This window comes from Lactuca saligna, chromosome 6 (genome assembly GCF_052625555.1).
Source record: "Lactuca saligna cultivar CGN05327 chromosome 6, ASM5262555v1, whole genome shotgun sequence".
Taxonomy (NCBI): domain Eukaryota; kingdom Viridiplantae; phylum Streptophyta; class Magnoliopsida; order Asterales; family Asteraceae; genus Lactuca; species Lactuca saligna.
Genome location: NC_136422.1, coordinates 6,836,526 through 6,861,224, shown reverse-complemented (window position 1 = coordinate 6,861,224; position 24,699 = coordinate 6,836,526). Strand labels below are relative to the sequence as shown.

Genomic DNA, 24,699 nt, shown 5'->3' with positions numbered 1-24,699 from the left:
CAACAAGTAATCGATTTAAGTCTTACTCTCAGTCGTTCTCTACTCCACTACGTACCCTACTACTGCAAGCTCATTCCTCTAAAATCTATTGACCCCCTCACTCTATCTCCTCTCATTCTCTACACCACTATTGACTTTTAATTTTGGTTCCTGAAACAAGATTGGAAAAGATTTTCAGATTCGATTTTAGAGGAGAATTTGAAATGGGGACTTAAGTATTTGGATTTGATTTGGGGATTTAAGTGCGTTTGGAGTAGCACCATCTTGAAGGCATATAAGATGGAGGTCTCAGAGATGTAGGAACCAGAAAAATATCCTCCATCATAAAAGGGTGGTCCGATGGTCATGCCGATGAAGCTAGTGTTCCAGAAGGTATGGTGGTGTTGTTGTGGGTTTGATTTTATTTTGGTGGTGGAGGTTCCGGTTAGGAAGATGACATACAAAAAAAGAAGAAGAAGAAGAAGAGGAGGAGAGAGAGAGAGAGAGAGAGAGAGAGAGAGAGAGAGAGAGAGAGAGAGAGAGAGAGAGAGAGTGGTGGGTTTATGTTGTTTTTGTTTTTCATTTTATTATAAGAATAAGAAAATAAATAAAATAAATTAAAATATAATTATTTAAGGGGCATATTAGTCATTTTAGGTAGAATGTGGACCAAAAACACAAAAAAAATATAACCATAAGAACCAAAACCACACAGTATATCTAAAATTAAACCAAAACCACACAATATATCTAAAATTAAACCTGTGATAGACGAACGTTTCGTTTTGAACTAAATCCACATAAATTTGCGAACAGGCCATTTTTGCAATTTTGTCAAATTTTTTTGATGCTCTTGTTGGCACATTCACCAGCGAAGGCAGCAACCGAACACACATAGACAATGGAACCAAAAGAAGCAACGACTTCAGAAACCCTAGATCACAATCATCAGATTTCTCAAGAACACAACGTAGACCCTCACCACGACCTTGATGGTAACATCGATACAAGTACAAGAGAAACGGAGGATACGTTTTTCTCCTCGACTTCTTCGCCAATCAGTCAAAAGGAGATTGTAAGAGCAGTAGAAGTGGTAGAGAGGGATTCCCTCGCCATTGCTGATAGCTTTTCATCTCTATTCGCATCTCTCCGAATTGCTCTCTCCGAGGTAATCGAATTTCACATTTTGAAGCTTAACCATAGTAATCAAATTGAGCTGAAGCTACATATCAGCATATAAACCCTAAAGTTCAATCAATTTAGTGTAACCGGAATCCATTTTTTATACATACTTTTATGGATTGTTACTCTTATCTAGCAAAATTTCAAAGCTTATGTCAACAACGATGGAAAAAGTCACAAATCTGTTTTACATTGCATCTATCAATGTATGATGCGAGTCTCGAGGGGATGTGTAGTTTTTCTATGGGAAATTGCAATGATAAACTCACTCCAGCAGATTTTAAAAAGATCACAAACTTTGATATGTGCTCTTCATTGCATTGTAGATAGATCATATAAGTTCATCCATTGAAATTGTTTGTGTATGTTGTAGGTTAGCAGCCGCTCTGTTGATCATGTACAATGCTTCAGTGATGCTGCTGGGCGTCTTCAAGAATCTGGTACAAAAAAAAAAAAAAAAAAAAAAACCTTCCATTGATCTTCGTATGCACAATGTGCTATTAGATAAAGCAATATGTTAGAATATATATTTTTCACAGAGACCTTAAAGGTGCGTTTGGTTGTGGAAAATTTTTCAGTTTTCTAGGAAAATTTTCCGAGAAAAACGGAAATTTTGAAAACGCGTTTGGTTCGTTCAGTTTTCCAAAGTTTTCTAAGAAAATGAAAATTTTCAGTTTTCCAAATTCTATGTAATTAGAAAAGTGATTTTTACAGTTTTCCAAAGTTTTCCAAATTTCTAAGATGGAAAATGAAAACTCCACCCGTTTCAACCAAACACGTTTTCATTGAAAATTGAAAATGGAAACTCAACCGTATTTTCTGAAAACATTTTCATAGAAAATGAAAACAGTTTTTCACAACCAAACGCACCCTAAATAACCTCAAAAGATACTTAATGATTCTTGTATAGCTATATCCAGTCTTTTGACAGATAAACACAAGTTTTACTTTTTCTTCAGTCTCCAGTAAAGTTTAACAAGAATTTTGTTCCAAATTTTATACATTTCAGCATTGGATACTGCAACAAAGGGGAATCTGTACATAAACTCATGTCTCAGGTATATAAATCCATTTTCATGGTTTTGTTATGTTTATAACTTTATATGGTTGATGAAACCACTAACTTTTACATTTTGCAGATTGAATGAGGAAATGAGAGGCATTGACACCCTAGCAATGCAACTGTATCCTTTATTCTCATGATTTTTGTGTTTTTAGGTTTCATGATCTGCTCAAATGTGATTATAATGACATAACAATTAACAAGGTTTTCTTAACAATTGAAAAGAAAGGTGTTGCGTAGAAACGTTGATGCTTTGGATACTGCTGTGAATACCCTTGTTCGTTTTCCTTGATGTGTTATTATCATTATTTTTTAACTGAGGTTTTTATTGATTTGAATACATTTGCCCATTAATATTAATTGTTATATACTCTGGTAAAATATCATACTAATTTGGTTTTAAAATATCAAGAATATGTTTTTTTGATGTGATATTATACAAGAGTCATTGCTAAATGCTAATTATCTCACATAAAAGTAAGCCGTATCTCAAAGAAAGAACAATTAGAAAAAAGGATTATAACTTATAAAACACAAAGACAACCACAAAATGTCAAACACATTGTCATATGCAAAATTCAGCAATTACATAGTTGCCACCCTCCAAAAACCTTTACCAAATTCATTCCCATTCAATTGTTGATGGAGGCTTCGATGTAATATCCAAACAAACCCGGTTCACCCCACGAACACTATTACATATCTTTCTCGCCACATCATCCAAGAACTTATGCTCAAAATAATACCTGAAACAAAATTTCATAATAATAAAGCTTATTATATACAAGACACGTGGCAAAAGATTATATACAGATAAAGTGACATGTCTCACCAATCAGCAGTCATGCCATCTTGACTTGTAACAGCTCGAAGTGCAACAGCATTAGAATGAGTCCTCTGATCTCCTTGAACGCCTGTCGTTTTAATGGGTAAAAACACAGCAAAAGCCTGCCATATTTCATCGTAAATCCCAGCATCTTTAATCGCTTGGATAAATATCTCATCCACCTGTCGAAGAATCTCCAGTGCATTTCCTTGGGTCACATCACCGGGTATCCGTACAGCAAGACCCGGTCCAGGAAACGGGTGTCTCTTCAAGAACGCAACTGGAACATCCAAGATCCGACCCAACTCACGAACCTTTTTCACATTTTCACAACGATAAAAAAAGAATCAAGCAAAATTACATAACAGGTCCTTCGGAATTGTACAAGATACAACTAATTAGTAAATTACAAACCTCGTCCTTGAAGAGAAGCTTAAGGGGTTCAATGAGCTTTAGCTTCATGTCTTTTGGAAGCCCACCCACGTTATGATGGCTCTTGATTGTGTGAGAATGAGTTCTTCCACTTCCGGGTGGTGGGCATGATTCGATTACATCTGGATATAAAGTTCCTTGAACCAGATAACTAGGTTTTGTTCCTAGTTTTTTCTCTAAATCATGAGCAAAAGCATCGAAGATTGAGATGAACTCTTTCCCGATGATCTTTCTTTTCTTTTCAGGATCAGTAACGCCTTTCAACTCGCTTAAAAACTGCACTGAAGCATCAACGCAAGTGACAGGAAGATGAAGATCTCTTTCGAAGGTTCCCATCACTCTTTCTTGCTCCTTGTATCTATATAAAAAAGCCACAGAATATCATGATGACATGGATCATGAAAATTTGGTCAAAAAACAAAAAATCTTACCTTAATAGACCATTGTCAACGAAGATACAGTGGAGTCTATCGCCGATGGCTTTGTGAACAAGAGTAGCTGCAACTGTAGAGTCGACACCACCGGATAATGCACAGATTACATGGTCATCAGGTCCGACCATGCCTTTGATTACTTTTATTTCTTCCTCCATTACATCTTCCATTTTCCAGCCGGCGGAGACATCACAGATATCGAACAGGAAATGGCGCAACAATTCCATTCCCTCCGGTGAATGTGTCACCTACATCGATATGAGAATGAGCAGTTTTAGACAAAAAAAAAGTTCCGAAGAATAAACGAGCGCGATTTAATCTACCTCGGGGTGGTACTGCAGCCCATAAAACCGCCTGCCGGGATTCGCGACCGCCGCTACACCGCCTTGTTCGCTCCTGGCGACCACTTCGAATCCAGCAGGAAGCTTCACAGCCTCATCGCCATGGCTCATCCAAACCACCTGCTTATCACCGATGTTTTTACCCTTGAACAATCCACCATAATCTTTCACGACCTCAATCATCATTCTCCCATACTCCTGCTTTTCCCCAATCGCTACTTGCCCACCCAATTTCTGCACAATCAACTGCAACCCGTAACAAATCCCCAACACAAAGATGCCCGTTTTTTCAACATACTCTACAAAGCCATCGGGGAAACAAGGGGCGTCCTGTGCATGGACGGAATGGGGGCCGCCGGAGAGGATGATTACAGATGGGTTTAAATCAGTGATGGATTTGAGTGAGGAAGTGCCGGAAATACAGAGGGAGAACACGGATAGGCTTCGGATTCGACGAGTGATTAGGTGGGTATACTGAGAACCATAATCTAGGATAAGAACCAGGTTTGATTTCACAGCTTGGGGCTCCATTGATGGGAAATTTCTTTGATAAGATCGAGGCAATTGAGAAAAGGGGGACGAGGGTTTAAAGGAAGTAGGCTAGGGTTTTTGATAGTTGGCGGGAAGCGAATGCCCTAATAACAGATGTTGAGGCGTTTCCGTATTAGCGAAAAATTGCACTTCAACCCCTTCAATCTTTTTTGCCATTAATTTATTTGAAATAATTCATTTATTTTCTGGGCATCTTATAAACTATAACATTATCAATGTTGATAAGGTTACTTCACAAAGCACATTTGTATGAGGTTGAAAAGGCAAGCTTCATCCCTTCTCTTCTATGGAGATGAAATGGGGTTGAAAAGGCATGTTTCATCTCTTCTTCTCTCCCACCCACCTTATATTTTTGGTGTTTTGGGTTTCTGAATTAGGGTTCATTGCAGTTTTACTAATTATTTTTACTTAATTGTCATACGAGTTGCTATCATATCGTTGGAGAAGTTTGTATATGTAAGCATCAATATCCTCTTATTTTCTTGACTCTCTTGGGAAATATTATTATTCGGGCTCTTTGGTTTTGGATCCAAGGTTTACCCTTTCTTTATTTATCATGGTTCTAGTCAAAGATACTAGTAAAAGGAGAAAATATTATGTTTATAACAATGTCCTTTCAACAAAAATTAAAAATGTCCATGTTCTTGTTTATATCAACCAAAAAAAGACCAAGCTTTTTAGGTATTTAAAAAATAATCGCTTAATCAGATGCGGACCTAGAGCAAAAATCCAGGGTTGTACTGCACAAAATTTACATTATGTTGAAATTTTTTCTTAAAAAATTACAATGCTAGAAAATTTAAGAGATAACTTGTGCTACCCTAGGCTTTATAATAGATCCACCTTTGCACTTGATCAATAATGGGCCATTACAAATACCAAGAAAATTGGATCCCTACCCATTTATGTGATCCTTTATGTAAATGGGGACCTACCATCAATCCAAATGTTATTTCTTTCCAAAAACCCCCAAAAAAATCGAAAGACAACGTTTTAATTTGCTTTCGAATAGAAGAAGCGTATGATTTGATGACCCATATTAGTTTCATGTTTTTTGTATGCTATAATCTCAATATGTTAAAAACGATTGTCTGTTTGGATGTGATAAAATGATTTCGAAATACGATGAACACTTCTCGGATGTTTCATATTTAAAGGCTGGGTTTTTTTATGGTATGTTCATTACCACTGTAAATAGCTTAAATAATCGAACGTAACCAAAAAATCATGTATGGAACATAATCCCTAGTTTGGAATAATCTATAATTAACTATTTAGTATGTGTAGTTAGGTTTTATTGGTTGTCTTTGTAACATCTAAAAAATCAAGGTAAAATTTTCATTTTTAAAACCCAATCAATACCATAGTTGTTTACAAAACATTGTTCTCAAAAGCAATAATCACAAATCAAAGTATCTCCTTAATCCAATAACATATAACCAAAAGGATACGCATGATCACGTCTTCGTTTTCCCACGATCATCTAAAGTACCTGAAACATGAAACTTAAATCGTAAGCCAATACTTAGTGGGTTCCCCAAAATACCACACACAAACAGAACATATAACAGCATGCACAAATGAGCCTTCAGCTTGACTGGTCCGCCGCGTAGGGCCTACAACATATCTGGACCGCTCTTCTGGCCTTCGTCCTAACTGGACCGCCTCGTAGGCCTTCAGTCTATCCAGACTGCCCCATATATTTTGGCCTTGAGCACAAAGGAGGATCACCTCAACCCAACAAACCATAACATGTAGACATATATACAATAACAATCAATAACCAACAATATAGGTAATCATACATATCTACCAATCTAACGCATACTCAGTGAAAACATGTAATCATACAGATCTACCAGTTTAACACATACTCAACATAACATCAATATAATATATCCGGATACAAAATCTAGTGGGCCGACAATGGTGCTTTCGACCCACAAGTATAATGAGGAAAAATTCATCTCACAGTCCGAAAAGATAACTAAACAGATCACATCTCCGACTGCCAGTTTAACACATACTCAACATAACATCAATCTAATATATCCGGATACAAAATCTAGTGGGCCGACAATGGTGCTTTCGACCCACAAGTATAATGAGGAAAAATTCATCTCACAGTCCGAAAAGATAACTAAACAGATCACATCTCCGACTGCTGACTCTATAGATCACCTATATAGCAACCAATAACCAAATCCCAATCTACAACTTAAAATACCCAAAATACCCCTAAGCCAAACTTGGTCAAAATCCTAGTCAAGATCAAAGGTCAAAAAGTTAACCGAGTCGATCCAGGTTAAGTACGCCCAACGTATTCATCATGTACGCTTGGCACACATACGATCCATATACAGAGGGGTCAAAGGAGTACGTGCAACATACTCAGAAGTACGCCTAGCGTACTCCGCTGCTAACCTTTCCTTATAATAAGAGCTTAATCCAATAATTCATTTCGTTTAAAACCTAGATCTAGTCCCAAACAGTGTTCACTGTTCTAAACCATAAAGTTTTAAACTTTATGATCTTGTGTAACATCCCAAAAATACAATCCAAATTTTTCGTTTTATAAACCATTAGTAAAACCATAAATGTATTCATATGAAAAATCATAAGTCACGTGTCAAGGTCACATGTCATAATATATCAGAGTATAAACATCCCATGCTAAATAAATGGTGTGTGCACTGCAATCTTCTCGAGCTCCTCTTTTGAAAACTGAGTTCCTGAAACCCAAACTGAAAGTCGTAAGCACGAAGCTCGGTGAGTCTCCCCAAACTACCACATACCATACACATATAACATGCAACTAGGAGAATGTTAGGATGCACAGTTATACATGGATTGACTTGAGAATACCCGTTTACATGTGGGATTGGAGCCTTGTGACATGTGTGTGTGTGAGTGAGAGAGAGAGAGAGAGAGAGAGAAAGAGAGAGAGAGACTTGTTAACACCTATATATATATATATATATATATATATATATATATATATATATATATATATATATAATGGGTTGCATACCACAAGTAGAGTGTGTTTGAGAGACGTAGTTTATTGTGATTAGTGATTGAGATATTTATATATCACTAGATCTAGATCGTTTTTTTGTACTCATTACCATGATCGAATACATCTTTGAGCACCAAAATCACCATGTTCATTATGTTCTTACAATTATGCATGTCATATCAAATGTTCATGATTCACTACAATAAACATGTAAATATTTCCATCCACCCCACTAATCCACTTTTGCCACTTTTTTTTTCCTATTAGTATATGTTATCCGTTTTAGCTTTTATTTCATCTATACTAAGAGAATGTTTACATGCCCAAATCTTTTTTGAGTCCATTCGTTGGTCCTTTTCAGCATCCACATCGTTGAATGGTCTGCAAATAGAAGTTCAACTGATTTGGGTGGACTTCATGAAATGAGTTATGATCGGAACTACAATAACAATCTTCATCTTCACAATGTCAAATACTGTCTTCACAATGCCAAATACTATCTTCATATGATGTTGAAAATTGCTTATGTGAACTCTATGTTTATATGAAAAGTAAAAGAATTATTGCCAATGATTTTATAGTAAATGAATTAGTTCAACTTATGATATAAATAAGGGGAATCATAGGCTAACATCTTTATATACTACTTTAATAATCTTAACCTAATAAATACTTTAGTCATTTTCTTAATCTAATAAATGAAAATCATTTTTGCCAAATATCATATTCTAATTGATTTTGACACATCATTTTCTGGAATTTTTTTAATTATGTTTTTCCACTCGCCATTTTCTTGTGTTTTTTATTTTCTTAAATTTACAATTTAAATTTTACAAAATGTTTATATATGTAAGACAAATCATTCTATTAAATGACAAAATAAATGCTCTACAATCATTTTTTTTCTTTTCAGTTTCAAATATCTTATAATTAAATCTTAAATCATTGATATCAAGCATCCAATTAATTTTTTCCAACTTTATATTAATTTTTTTAATAAACCCGTATAATATATATGTTTCACATTATTTTAATAAGATGGTGTGTGGGATGTAAAGATTGTTAGGTGATTTCATAAAGGTATGGTTAGTCTGGAATGTACATCTATGTACATCTTGATAGTAATGTATATGTCTTAATAAATATCTTTATTTCAGACCACTTTATTTCTTGTCAAAATAGTAATGTTTGAAATGTGTAATGGGTAGGGAATGTGATGTTCGAACTTTGTGATGATTTTCCCAAATCTATGAATAATTGGTCATTTCGAATAATTATTTAGTTTTTGATTGTTATTTTTGTCAATAAAATCTGTTCTGATTTCTTAAATATTTCTTTAATTAAAAAATAAATGACAATAGCTTTACATTTTATTTTAGGATAAAATTTTATTTCATAACGATTCTTAACCATTAGAAATATTTCTTGCAAGCAATCATTTCCATTTGTCTTTATCTTTTTAAACAGAATCAATCGATCAAGAAGACAAGATACAATCTTGACAAAAATGGACACCAAATCAAAAATAAAGTACAACCTTTCAATGCATTTATTCAATGAATATCGCAACCCTAACATCTTTTTACACATACGAGTCCCATAAGTCATATGATATCCCACAAAAAATCTGCCAAAAAAAACTATATAATATAACTAGAAATTTCTTCTATACGTTAATACCCAGTAACAAAATACTTCAAACAGAAATGTCGGATATGGCTTCCATGATCAATACTTGTAGAGTTTCATCCACGACTTGAAACACAACATCATTTCCATCTGCCACGTGTACCCATTCTCCACCTTTCGCTATATCTCTCCTCACAAGATTATCTAAAGTACGTGGAATCATGAATCGACCATTATGCCACTCAACTTGTTCCATAACCTCATTAACCACATCATCTTCCAACGAAAAAGCACGAATCTTTGAGCTAACAAACATTATCCGCATATTTAAACCAATCAACACTTCCTTCACACAATCATGGAGCAGTTTATGATCACATGACAATTCTGAAGGGTAATCCGTCGCTAAAAAATCCTCCCAGTTTGACTCAGAAGCTTCATAGATTTCATTAACATACGCAGAAATCAACCCTCGATCCTCCATGAATGAACTTAAACTGGTTTTCTGATGCGATGGAGATGAAGCTTGTGAATGTTCTTCAAAATCCAGACAACGTGGTTGAATATGATGTTCAACTGATGATTCAATGGTGCTTGTAGGACTGCTGCTATTGTCTGCAAAAATCGATTCAAGAACAGATACTGGACTTGGATTCTCTCTGAATTGATCATTTTCCATGTTTTCCAATTTGAAATTAACTTTTGGTGAAGAAACATCCAATGTCATCTCCTGTAACAAAATATGCATATGTAAGTTGATGCAAATTGGATGTAGAGGAAAAAAAAATTGAAAGTGTTTTATTACACAATTTTCATCATTTTGGTTCATATTCAAGGAAAAAAGATGTTAAATTTACCATTTGTGATACTTCCATTGCACCAATGTTGTTAGGATCCGAATCCATTGTCAATAAACTTTTTTCAACACAAATGTCATCAATTTCACGATAAAAATTAGCAATTGACATGTGTATAGGAGATGACAAAAGTACCCTTTCCAATGTTCTTGATACTCTTTTACTTGAAGATGCCTCACCCTCACATTCACCCTTTACAACTTGCCTTAACCTCTCAGCAAGATGTCTTCTTGCCTCCACAAAAACATCCGGGTCTCCTTGCTTCTTCAAAAAGGGTACCAATTTTAATTTCTCGGGTCTATGGGCATTTTCGTCATTTTGACCAGGTTCACTACCCTTTCGGATGTTGTTCTTCTTCTTCTTCTTCTTCTTCACCTTCTTTGTGTCGTTTAGCTTTTTTCTAACATCATTGAAGGAGACACGATTGTGTTTGACTATTTGTTGGTTGCTTGTTGACTTGTGATGAGAGTGTAGATATGAGCACACGCATCCTACATCAACCGGAGATTCCATGACACGCTGACTAGGCGGCTTTAAAACCACAATGCTGTTGTAAATCGGGTTTTCTTTTTTCTTGTTTGGGTTTTCATATCGGGATTTTATCTTTTTCCAAAAAGATTTCTCCATGGTGGTTGTGTGATTTGAGGAGCTTGTTTCTTCTTTTAGAGATTTTTTCTTCTTTGATTCAATCTGAGCAAAAACAAAATTTGTTTTCAGAATCAAATATCGATAAGTTGTTTGATATCAAGAATAAAAGGTTGAAGATGTGTACTCACATTGATGCTTCTGAGTTGTTCATCAAAGCTGAGCAGTTTCCGGTGGGGGTGGCCATGGTGGTGGTGGTGGTCAAACATACCATTAAAATTCCAGGTGCAACCAGATTGATTTGGTTCAACCGTTGGAGGGCATTTTGGAGATTTTCGTGCCATTGATGATGAAAATGGATTATGATACCAATCAAGAAACTCAAATTATATACGAGATACTCACTTGATTGAAATGGAAACTAGATAGATTCACCCTGCAACATTGAGTTAAACCAGTTAAGAAGCTATAAGTTTGAGTAGAATTCATACCAATTTGAGTTAAAAGATTTTGATTTTGTAAGTAGTAATCAAACCCATATCATTGTATGAATAAAGATTCCAGGAAATTGAAGTTCAACAGTATTTAGAACCATTGGAGTAATCAAATCTTGATTTTTAGTTGATTAAAGAAATCCATGATCTGATAAATTGTAATTGGGATTGAGTGATGATAAAGGAAAGAGGGAAGAACACACATTTTCTCACAAAAAGAATAAAATATTAGGAAGAAAAAACCGACTTGATTTGCATATTTAAATCGAAAATCTTACAGAACAAGTTAATTAGAGTTATTTTTTTTTTTGATTTTTGTCGATTCTACAGAAACATATAACCTGAGAGACTGCACCTGTTTTATTGAGGTGTCGATTAAAAACAGATTAAACAAAATCAACTTCAGGATTTGTAAGAGTTCAATTGATTAAACAAAATTAACTTCAGAACTAATTATAGTGAAAAATGGCGTTGATACTAAAAGAACCCATGATAAGAAACTGTAATTGGGGTTGACCTGTAATAAAAGATGGGAAAAACACACTTCTTTCACCATAACTGTAAGAACCCAGTTGTTTCAGCAAAGTTAAATGGAAATTCTGATTAAATAAGTAAAAGCGCTAGAGCTAATTACAGCCAAACGCATGCTTCGGAAACTAGAATTGGATTGAATGAGAATCGAAAAGTTTGAACTGTGCGCAAAATGATAGAAAAATCTTAATCACCCCTTTAAGAATCGGTTGATGTGAAGTGGAAGAGTCGATGGTTACCTTTTAAGAGTAATTGGGGTGGTGCTAATGATGAAGATAGAGAGGCGCTCTTGTTCAATGACCCTGTTGCTGAGGCTGAGCCATAGAAGATGGAAGAAATTTATGACTCAGGAGAGAGAGAGAGGAGGAAGAAACAAAGAGGAAAACTCCAAATTTTAAAGCTGAATATTCTAATTATGGAGGTATGATTTTCTTTTCTTCTATCGACCTTTTCAGTATGAATTTCCTTAATTACCCTTTTGTATATATATTTTTTAATTTTTGAAAAGTTATTAATGATTATACATAAATACTTTATTATCGTATATGTAAGAAGATTTTGTTCTATAAATTTCAAGTTATTTATTTATTATTATTTTTTTATTTTCTTCATATTAATATCTAAGATATATGCAAAATATTTATTTCTAAGTGTTTAATCACTGTTTTTCAATGGAATATTTGATTTTACGCCATAATATCTTATATAGTTCGTTTGTTATTATGTTTAACTTTTTGTTAAATTTTAGTAAAAAAACGATATTTTTTCTCAAAATTTTGAAATCGTTCATCAGATATCGGATTTGTTTTTGAAATTCTGTAGTTAAGTTTTTTTTTCGAACTCCAAAATTTAGTCCAAAATCCAGAATGTCGGCCTTAAACATATTTTCTTTTTAAAAAAATGTGTTTTTGTTTAGTCCGGATTACCGCATTTCGAAATTTGTGCTTATTTTGCCAAAATACTTTTTTTTTTTTTTTTTTTTTGTATTTTTTTGGTTTAGCTAATATCACTTTTGTTATTGTTAAAAGTTAAAACATAGTCATTACAAAATAATTTGGTCTATACAAATTTTGTAGTTGATAACGGTAAAGAACTTTAAATATTTAACTTAATAGTCGGCTTTCTATATTAACACATGCACAACAAAATATGAAAATATTGTATTTCTTTAGATGCATACGTAGTGCTTGCTTGGTCAAACTTTCCTTATAAAGTGACTTTGTGATTCGTTGATATAATTTGTTTTCGAGTCTTTTGTTAATGGATTGTAACAACTGGTCCTTTTTTTTTTTTCGTTTGCATACATAACACAAGACACATGTCCATTTAACTTGTATATCATGTAGTATATGATAGAAACAAAAAGAATATAAAATGGTATAAATGAATGTGACAGGTGATGCTATATTAAGTTTGCTCAAAATTAGACGGCATATTTGGTGGTAATAGACATTTATAGTTGTTGTAGTTATCACAATTCTTATATAAAATTGTAGTTATAAAAATAATCCTAAATAATGGTATATTTGAGAAACATTAATATTTGTTACTACTATTCAGGATTTTAGTTCTAAAACCTGTCGAGTTCCAAAATATATAACGAAAATACCATCATGAATAATGAATATACATGATTTTTATTAACTCTTCATTTCTAAATTAAGATCATCTAGAAATAAGTAATTAATAATGATCCATTAATCCAATTTAATGTTCTAGTACATTAGTCATTTACATGTGAATAATCGATGTGCGGATTATTCAAAAACTGTAATAAAAATTGAATTGATCATGCATTCACAAGTGAATAATAAACATGCTGCAAAATATAATATAAAATAAAATAAATCATATATCTTATAAAAAATATATTGATATAAAAGTATATTTATACAAAATAAAAAATATAAATTTTGATATACTTGATTTTTCCATAAAAAGTATGGCAACAAAAAAAAGATTTGTATACATATTAATGTAGAAATTAGCATAAATTGAAAATTTTGGATAAAAAATTCAATACCCTTTTATGTCTAAAGGACTGATATAATCATAACAATGTGATTAAAATCGATAGGGATTATATATGTTATCGTATTTGTCAATCTATGTATTGTTCTCGTTAAAATATTTACGTACGAATGGTACATATATGCACAAACATAAGTGCAAGTGTATTATATTTTGTCCGGCCCCCATCAGGTTTCTTTTAATATAATTTGTTTTGCTGTTAAAAAAAAATAACAAGTGCAAGTGCATGACACGAAAATGCATATATATGTCATTCGTGTGTGTGTATATATATATATATATATATATATATATATATATATATATATATATATATATATATATATATATTCTTTAAGATTTTTTACAAAAACATTTAATTATGAGCGACTTAACGTATTAAGTCTTTTTCTTTGAAAAAATTATCGAACATACAAGTTTGCAAGATAAAAATGTTCGCGGTAAAATATGGGTTCGCAAAAGATTATATATATATATATATATATATATATATATATATATATATATATATATATATATATATATATATATATATATATATATATAATGTCACTAATGTCAATCATGTGACACATTATGGTTTGTTGAACAATTTTATTTCTTGAAAAAACAATATTTAACAAAATGACTCCATATAAAAGGTGCATTTTGGTAAATATATTGAAATGGCAATGTTGATTTACAGCACTCACGCTAAAATAGTATTGACATTATAAAATAGTATTTTACGAGGCTTTAAAAAAATCAATATGTTCTTGAAAATTAAAAAACTATATAATAGAGCCTTTTATTTAAATCAATTTCTTTTAAAGGGTTAGAAAATTTACAAAATAGTTTTCCAATGATTGTGGTGAGATTAATATCTTTTCAACCAGTTATATAAACAAATCATACAAAGATATACAAACAAAGAAATTAAAGAATATATATTATTATTATTATAAATATATAATAAACTATTTTATTTTAATTTCAACATCTTTCATTAAAAAGATTCCAAAAAAAGCTCTTCTGATATGAATGTTCGTGTAGTCGAGATAGTCAAAACAATGACAATGACCTGAATGCCCAAATGCAAACATGGGTTTAGCTTTCACATTTAATAACTCCAAAAAAATTATTTTGTTTTCCTTTTACTATTTGTTTTTACAAGGTGTTAAGTCCTGATCGATTATCCAAATTGAGAAATGAGACAAACTTCCGTCCTTTTTTGCAATATCGAATTTTAAAATATTATCTGTTTTTTTCCTTGAAATAAATAATTTCAAGCAAGTGTCAATTATTTCTAAAATAGTTTTATTAGTTTAATAATCTAATATGGACCCGTGATTATGATATTAACAACTACACATTATTTATTTAGTAATTGCCCATAGTTTCGGCCATAAGCCTTATAGATGGGTTTCAATTTGGTCGAATAAATATACGTGTATTAGTTAGTCTAATGGCGAGTTTGCAAACAAATCAGCACGTTAGTTTAAATTAGGGATGAGCAAAAGCAGATGCCCGTCTATTTTATTGGAAACCGGAACCGTTTTCGGACTGGTGGTTTTTAGAAATTTGGAACTGCTTCCGGAACCACCTACACCGGTTCCTAAAAATTTGGAGCCACTCTCAGAACCGACAAGACCGGTTCCGGTTTCGGTTCCGGGTATCCGGTTTCTTGAATATTTACAATTTTATTTTATACATAATAGGATAATACATGTTATTGCAATAAACATTAGGAGGCAAGAAGTACAAGATATAAAACTAAAATAATCATAAAATCTTCATCTCAAAACACAATGTCAATACAAGTGGAATTTAGCAAGTATTATTACAAGATGACAATTTTCAGCAATAACAAAACCCAAAAAGCAAACAATTAATACAAGAAGTTTCAAAACAACAAAAAAAACAGTAAAGCAGCAACCACAATAAAAAAAAATAACAAACAACAACACAATACAACATTAAAAACAGCAACACTGGAACAACAACAATCAACAGCTGCAAAAACAACATCCAAACATTAAAAACAACAACTACATTACTTATTCCCTCCACATGTATCTTGTATAATGTGACTGATTGCTGCAATGAAATTAAGCATGGAAAATCTAATAAATAAAAGTGTATCTTCCTCGTATTTTTTCACATCTTCCAATAACTATTCAAGGTCCATACAAACATTTGATGACATCAACCAATCTTGAGTCCAAATCAAAGCTTCCACTGTCTTTGGAAGCAAATTACTACGAAAGTCATCCACCACACAATCGGATGTACTAAAATTGGACTCACTAGCAACCGTAAAAACCGGAATGGCTAGAATGTCGTTTGCCATTGATGCCAACACATTGTATGTTGTGCATTTGTCACTCCACCGCTTCAAAATTTCAAATGTTTCATTATTCATTTTTTCAAGTGGAGCATCAAGATATTCGTCCAATTTATATTTTTCCATAGCATCTTCAACATCATTTTCATAGAACTCATCATATATTTTTCTCATTTGCTTATTCTTAACCACACCAACAAAGTTTTGGCCATCATTATCATTTGTATTAAAAGAACTAGAACCATCATTCTTTGTTATTGAAGAAACATTAGAATAATAATTATATAGTTTTTTCAAAACCTCAAACACTTGAGCATATAGTTCTTCAACCTTCTTAAAGTCTAAAGGATAGATTTTTTTAAAGAAAACTTCACAAACCTCATCTTATACCTTGGATCAAGAGCAACTGCAACTAACACCATTACACATGTTTTTCAATATATAACCTTTTGGATACACATACATAAATTCAAAACTAAAACTATCATTTTATTTGCAGGCTCCTGCCACTAGTCCCTTGTGCTACCTACATTAGTAAATCATTTATTCAAAGAGTAGATGCACAAGGATGCACTTGGGGAAAAGTGAGCAACGAAATGCAGGAATCATATTGGGAGGAGTTCAAGGTAGTAAATTATATGTTTTAAATTATTGTTTGGTAAGCATTTAAATCTAAAATTATGTGCATATTTATAAGTGTAGAAAAACTGTTGTTGGGATGAATCAACAGACAACACACTAGTAAGGAAAGCTTGGGAAAGTAAAGAGGCAAAATGTTATGGCCAATATCTCTACAACATGCGGAACATACAAAGAAACCCAAGTGGTAGGAAACCATCTCATATCACACTAGAAGTCTCGAACTCATGGCAAGCTAAATGGAATACAAATGAATACAAGCAGAAATATAATCAGAACAAGATCAATAGGCGAAATAGGGTGACTGATGGAATACCACAACCTACCCATAACGCTGGATCCGCTTCTCATTTTGAAGGTGGCTTCTGATTTGGTGAGTTTTTTTAAATGGTCCATCAGAATTTGTATGTTTGTATTTGTTATGTGTATATTTATTTAAATTTTATGGTGTTTATACACAATAGAAAATTAGGACGTCAACCACCACCTAGTGAAGTGTTCTTGTATACACATATAAGGAATCACGATGGAGTCATATTTACAAGTGAAAAAGATAGAAAAATTCATATAACATTCATTTCAATGCAAAGTTTTATACCGTAGAGTTTGTGTTATTTATAACTTTAATATCTTTTTAAATTATTATTACTTTGTAGGTTGCCTTTGCAGAAAAAGGAAGAGTTAGAAGTTGTAGGTGAAGAAGTCGAGGAAGACCTAATATTTTATGATGTTGTTAGTGGTCATGACAAGAAAAGAAGACTGTATGGATTTGACTCATATGCAAAAGCGGTTCCCATGAATAGCGGTACAATGAAAGTGTCTAATTACATTCTAGAAAAAATGGTGAACCGAAAGAATTGAGGGAGTTTGTTAAGCATAAAAAAGACCAAAAATGAAGAACTTAAGGAGATAATGAAGGCTAAAGATGACCAACCCAACATAAGAATCAAGCAGTTTAATAAACAACTACATTAGGCAATGGCTGTTATTAATGGTTTTTAACAACTACAAAATTCATAAAGTGTTAATGTGTTTATTGCAAAATAATTATTTTAGATTAGCCACTTTCATTTTCAATGTAATAAAAATTTATTCTTTTATTTAATGATATAAATTTTATTTGATCTTTTAGTAAATTTGTTTTTATATATTAGTTCAACTTAATTTGGTTTTAATTTGTAAATTAATTATCCACCCTAAGATATATAGCTTTGCAACAAAAATAATCCTACGTAATTTGTTATGGAATATAGACCACAGATTTTGCTAGGGATTAAGCACACCGGATTCAGCTAAGGATTAATTAGCACAGATTAAGCTATGGATTAATCATCACAGATGTAGCTAGGGATTAATCACCACAGATTTAGCTAGGGATTAATCACCACAAATTTTGTTAGGGATTCATCACACACAAATTTAGCTAGGGATTAATAATAACATATTTAGCTAGGGATCAATCACCACAAATTTTGCTATGGATTTATCACCACAGATTTTGCTAAGGGTTCATCACCACATAATTTGCTAGGGATCCACTACAACATAATTTGTGATGGAAGATCTACTACGAAATTCACCACATAATACGACCACAAAATACACGATAGAAAAACCTCTACAAAGTATTTCATTATGTCATTATATTTGTGACATAATTATTGTCTCCCTCGCAATCTCTCGCTATGGAGTTGTTTGGGACGGAAACGTGTAGCACTCATAATTTTTTTTTGAAAATTTTAAACTTTTAAAACAACCACAAAACTATCATTTATTATAAATTTTTTTCAAAATAAGTTCCACATCAGAGAAATCCCAAAATAGTAAAACAAAACATGAGGAGGTACACGATCACGCCTTCGCCTTGTCGCGATCCTCTGAGGTACCTTAAACACAATCCAAAACTATAAGCCTAAAGCTTAGTGAGTTCCCCAAAAATACCAATATGTGACAAACATCACGAACATAATAACAACATGCAGTGGTTCCACTTCTTAACAAACCGGATCACCCCTTAGCCCATAACATAAGTCTGGCTTGCCCCCTGGACCCACAACGTATGTCTGGCTTGTTCTTTGACCCTCAGTACGAGTTTGGCATGCCCTACCTGGCCCTCATCTTGTATCCGGAATGCTACTGACCCCTCAGTATGATTCTGGCATGCCTTACCCAACCCTTAGCTCATATGTAGAATACTCCATGTTTTTTGGCTACAACACAAAGTAGTACAACCTCAACCCAACCGATACAATATGTCGACATATAACATATAATATAATATATAGATATACAGATAATATCACAGGTAGTCCTACAAAATCTACCAGACTAGCATATCAAAACTAGCATACATCTCTATACCATACTCAACATATCAACAATGACAGGTTATCAAACCAATAGGCCGCCCTTGGTTCCTTTGAACTGAAAGTACAGTGAGGAAAACTCACCTCACAAGTATCTGAACTGATAAGATCTAACTCCGAACCTCAGCTCCCAACTCAAATTCATACCACTATGTGATCAATCCCATTAAAATATCGAAATACCTAAAATGCCCTCAAAAGTCCAACTTGGTCAACCATGTTCAAGATCAAAATCAACGGTTAAGGTCAACAATCCATGTTGACCCAAATTTTCGAGTGCACCTATTGAACTCATCGAGTTTCTAGCATATTCAGAAAGTCAGGAAAATCCTAGCCAACTCGTCGAGTTGGCTGGACAACTCGCTGAGTTTTCTCAGCTTAACACATTCAGTCCTTTTCCATCAAGTCTAACGCTTTAAAATGTAGATCAGGTACCCAAGAGCTGGAAAACCACGTAAAGTTGCTAACTTTACGTCAATGCATGTCACAAAGAGGCTCCAAAACTCAAGGAATGCTTAATAAGGGACCTAAAGCATGAAGGAGGCTAAGTACTTGATAAAGCTTGAAACTTTAAGCCCAAAGAGGCCATAAAATGTCCAGATCTGAAGTGATAACCTCATAAAATGCTCAACCCCGTGAACAATCCCAAAAAATGAGCCAAATATGACAATAAACTTCAAGGAAGAGATCTAAACAATAGATAAGCAAGTTGTCGACTTTTTACCTCAAAAGAACTGAAATACTCCAAGAGTTTCTGGATCTGAACCATTCCCTTCAATCTAGACACTTCCAACCTTAAGTTCCTTCAAAATAACACCAAAAGGACAAAATCTTTAAGCTCACACACTTAACTTAGGAGATGATGCGTGAAAATTAGGGTTTCTGGACAGAGGAGACTGGTAAGGAGGCCATCCAAAGGGTATAAGGCCTTTGAATAGGGTGCAACACCCTAAAATTTTGGGTTTATTAATCAGCTGCCAACTCGTCGAGTTGAGGCTCCTCAGCTTGTCGAGTTAGCCCACTAATATTCGCGACCAAGACCACCTCAACACGACGAGTTGAGGCCTTCCAACTCGTCGAATTGCCAAGGAAAAACACGACTAAAGTTTTAAATTTCATACATGAAGATTGGGATGTTACAACTCTCCTACACTCGGAATAGGCTTCGTCCTCGAAGCCTGTTGTGGTAAACAACTTCGGGTAATGCTCCCTCATCTCTGCCTTTGGCTCACAGGTCCACTCAGAGGTTCAGAGCCCCTCCTATGCTGCCAACGTACCTTTACCAAAGGTACTTCCTTGTTACGCAAAAACTTCACCTTCCTTTCCATAATAGCTACTGGCCTCTCGACATAGTTCTAGCGTTCATCAACCTAAATATCATCCAATGGTACCACTGCATCCTCGTCCAATATGCACTTCCACAACTGTGACACATAGAAAGTGTTATGGATCTGACTGAGCTACTCCGAGATACCTAATCTATAAGAAACCTTGCCAACCCTGACAATAATTCGGAATGGTACAATATATCGGGGACCCAATTTCCCCCTCTTCTTGAAGCAAACCACACCTTTCCAAGGTGAGACCTTCAGAAACACCATGTCACTAACCTGAAACTCCAACTCAGATCGACGTCGGTCGACATAGCTCTTCTGCCGACTCTGAGCAGTCTGTAATCTCTGCCTGATCTGCTGGATCATCTCTGTAGTCTGCAGAACCACCTCAGTCTAACCCATGACCCGATGACTGAAAGACCCTCACTTTCGTATTTCTGAAAGACCCAAACTTTCATACTTGATAGTATAGTTACTCCAAAACATGCTACTTGCATATTCATAAAAACAATATTTTACATTGATAAATGGGTTACAAAATACTGGATACAAACCGACTATTTCAAAGTGTTATATGTTGCATAACTTCCTAGGATTCAATATTTTAATACATATGGGAGTACAAAATACAATAGTTTCAAATTATTCATAATCTTCTATCAATACAATAGTTTCAAACTATTCAAAAATCTTCTATCAATATATAACTATACCGAATGCTTATCTCCTGCAATTTGTTAAACATTGAGATGGTAAGCGGTGACGCTTAGTGAGTTCAATAATAGATACAATATAACGTTATGCCATATATATACTTCAATATGGTAGAAGCAAAGAGGAACAAGGAACAACAAGGTGATATGTGAATCATGTGTCAAACTTCCCCTATCAATCATTGATTTGATTCAAAGATATACAATCAATGAGACATAACGATTTCCATACTTGATATACATCAATAAAGCTTTAGCCCAAATGGCACAGAAGACATACAATTTCAGATTAACATTTTGGTAGATTTCGGGCTTATATCCCTATCTAACCTTCTACCAACACCATAGAATAGAAATCATTCTCTTACGGAGAAATGTTCTACATGGCCAGAGGCTACGTACCAGTACCAACGTGAATCTAAGTCCTTTCACTGATCACTTGTATACTCATAATTTTTTTTTGAAAATTTTAAACTTTTAAAACAACCACAAAATCATCATTTATTACAAATTGTTTTCAAAATAAGTTCCACATCAGAGAAATCCCAAAATCGTAAAACAAAACATGAGGAGGTGCACGATCATGCCTTCACCTTGTCGTGAAGCTCATAGGTACTTGAAACACAATCCAAAACTGTAAACCCAAAGCTTAGTGAGTTCCCTCAAAATACCAATAAATGACAAACAAGACAAATATAATAACAACATGCAATGGGTCCACAACTTAACAGACTGGATTACCCATGAGCCCATATCATAAGTTTAGCTCTCCCCCCCATGGGCCCACAACTTATGTATGGCTTGCTCACCGGCCCTTGGTACGAGTCTGGCATGCCCTACCTGGCCCTCAGCTCATATCTGGAATGCTACGGAGCCCTCAATATAAGTCCGACATGCCTTACCCATCCCTTAGCTCATATTTGGAATACTCCAGGTTTTTTTTTGGCTACAACACAAAGCAGTACAACCTCAACCCATTCGATACAATATGTCGACATATAACATATAATATCATATATAGATAAACAGACAGTATCACCGGTAGTCCTACAAAATCTACCAGACTAGCGTATCAAAACTAGCATACATCTCTATACCATACTCAACATATCAACAATGAACGGTTATCAAACCAATCGGTTGCCCTTGGTGCCTTCGACCCGAAAGTACAGTGAGGAAAACTCACCTCACAAGTACCTAAACTGATAAGATCTAACTCAAATGACTACCACCATGTGACCAATCCCATTAAAATCTCAAAATACCCAAAATTCCCTCAAAAGTCCAACTTGGTCAACCATGGTCAAGATCAAACTCAACGGTCAAGGTCAACAGTCCATGTTGACCCAACTTTTCGAGTGCACCTCTTGAATTTATCGAGTTTCTACCGTATTCAGAAAGTCGGGGAAACCCTTGCCAACTCGTCGAGTTGGCTGGACAACTCGCCGAGTTTTCCCAGCTTAACACATTCAGTCCTTTTCCATCAAGTCTAACGCTTTAAAATGTAGATCAGGTACCCAAGAGCTGGAAAACCACGTAAAGTTGCTAACTTTACGTCATTGCATGTCACAAAGAGGCTCCAAAACTCAAGGCATGCTTAATAAGGGACCTAAAGCATGAAGGAGGCTTAGTACTTGATAAAGCTTGAAACTTTAAGCCCAAAGAGGCCACAAAATGTCCAGATCTGAAGTGATAACCTCATGACCCCATGAACAATCCTAAAAAATGAACCAAATATGACAATAATGTTCTGTGACAACCCGAAATTTCCATTTTGTACGAACTTTATCAAGTCAATAGAAGTTATAATAGTCACAGTAAATTTTCAGACTTTTCCGTATAAGTTTGAGTATTTCGGGATTTACACTTAAGGAGATATCAGGAGAGTGGTTGCACTAGGGTTATGTGCAACACTCTTATTCCAAAACTCTATTATATTAGAGTTCATTGCGGGAATAAAAATATTTTCTGCCAAAAATCCCAGGACTATAAATATGATTCTTAACCAAATTATTTCATTAGTTACATTTTCAACTAGAGAAAAGCTATTTATCTCTCACGGATCTTCGGGTTTTCATCCCAAATCGTGAGTACCTTTCTCTAGTTGTATTATACATCTTATTAAGTGCTTAATAACATAGAAATCATAACAAAAACACAAGATTTGTGAGTTTACCGCCCAAGAACACCTTGGGGAGTAAACTCCTTTTCAAGGGTTAAATGATGCCTAGACCTTTCCCCGTGATATGTAACCACCTTAGGCTTGTATGATAGTGTTGTTAAGGCTAGAAATCATCCAAGAACACCAAGATTTAGGTGTTCACGGCCCAAGAAGTTCTTGGACCGTGAACTCCAAATTCAAAGGCCAAAGAGTGCCTTAATCACTCCTAAAGCCTTGGACAATAGCCTTGAATTGTTTCTAGTGAATTAAGGGACTTTAAATCATCAAATTCCCATCCCCATAGGATATTACAGCCGTAATGTCTAAGGGAAAAGGTCCTTGGGCCGTGAACATCAAGAAAGGGCACCAAAGTGTGCCTAAGGCCTTCATTAGCCTTAGATAAATGTCTAGAACATATCCTACATGAGCATGGGACTTGAAGGCATAAAAACATCCCTCTTTATATGAGTTTACGGTAGTAAACTCAAAGGGAGTTGGCCTTGGGGCCGTAAACTCCTCAAAGGAGTGTATAAGTGCCCTAAACCCTTCTAAGGATTAAACCACTAAGTAGAATTGCTTCTAGGGATCATGTAACACTTCAAAACACCTAATGACATTAAGCTTAGGAGTTTACGCCCGCAAACTCAAGGGTTTACAACCGTAAACTCCTTGTGTGGGGTTTATTGGAGATTAAACTCAAGTATGAGGTCCCTTGGAACCCTAAACTCACTAGCCTTGTCCCACAACAACCTAGATACAATCCTTAGGGCTTATAACACTTATATAAAGTGTTTATTATGTTCTAGGATGTCTTAACATTATCAATCATTAGTTTAAGACTAATTGGATACATATATGTGGTATTATATGTTAACTAGGGTTATAAAGTGTGTTCAAGACTTCACTTGTCACCTAGCGATCCTACATCTTCAGTTCATCTGTACCACTCACTGCAGGTGAGTTCATACCCCTTAACCAATGATTTAAATGTTTTTAAATTCTTTATGGGGGGGGGGGGAATACAAGTTAAATACTTATAGTTATTACATCAATCACATGTGATTAATAACTATAAAACCAGTGATTTCTTACCGTTCAAACTGTTTATCAAACCGTATTGTTTCAAACTATTTTACAAACTCTTTTACTTATCAAATACTTTTACTTAAACTCCTTTATAATTATTATCAATTGCATGTCTATGTATG

The 24,699-nt window shown here is 34.2% G+C and overlaps 3 protein-coding genes across 3 annotated transcripts; 1 reads left to right on the top strand and 2 right to left on the bottom strand.

Moving 5' to 3' along the window:
• The first annotated feature begins 778 nt into the window (after window positions 1-778).
• On the top strand, window positions 779-2,605 carry LOC145000323 (uncharacterized). Its single transcript, XM_078959520.1, has 5 exons — window positions 779-1,147; window positions 1,535-1,601; window positions 2,171-2,219; window positions 2,301-2,345; window positions 2,450-2,605. The coding sequence occupies exons 1-5, from the start codon at window positions 881-883 to the stop codon at window positions 2,514-2,516; spliced, it is 495 nt and encodes a 164-aa protein (XP_078815646.1). The 5' UTR covers window positions 779-880; the 3' UTR covers window positions 2,517-2,605.
• A 123-nt stretch (window positions 2,606-2,728) lies between these two features.
• Window positions 2,729-4,952, bottom strand: LOC145000322 (uncharacterized). Its single transcript, XM_078959519.1, has 5 exons — window positions 4,240-4,952; window positions 3,914-4,164; window positions 3,465-3,840; window positions 3,057-3,364; window positions 2,729-2,970 (listed from the first exon to the last, which is right to left on the bottom strand). Exons 1-5 carry the CDS (start codon window positions 4,786-4,788, stop codon window positions 2,847-2,849), a joined length of 1,608 nt encoding a protein of 535 aa, XP_078815645.1. The 5' UTR covers window positions 4,789-4,952; the 3' UTR covers window positions 2,729-2,846.
• A 4,402-nt stretch (window positions 4,953-9,354) lies between these two features.
• On the bottom strand, window positions 9,355-12,321 carry LOC145000929 (uncharacterized). Its single transcript, XM_078960230.1, has 4 exons — window positions 12,164-12,321; window positions 11,091-11,335; window positions 10,315-11,004; window positions 9,355-10,187 (listed from the first exon to the last, which is right to left on the bottom strand). Exons 2-4 carry the CDS (start codon window positions 11,241-11,243, stop codon window positions 9,525-9,527), a joined length of 1,506 nt encoding a protein of 501 aa, XP_078816356.1. The 5' UTR covers window positions 11,244-11,335; window positions 12,164-12,321; the 3' UTR covers window positions 9,355-9,524.
• Between the last annotated feature and the right edge of the window lie 12,378 nt (window positions 12,322-24,699).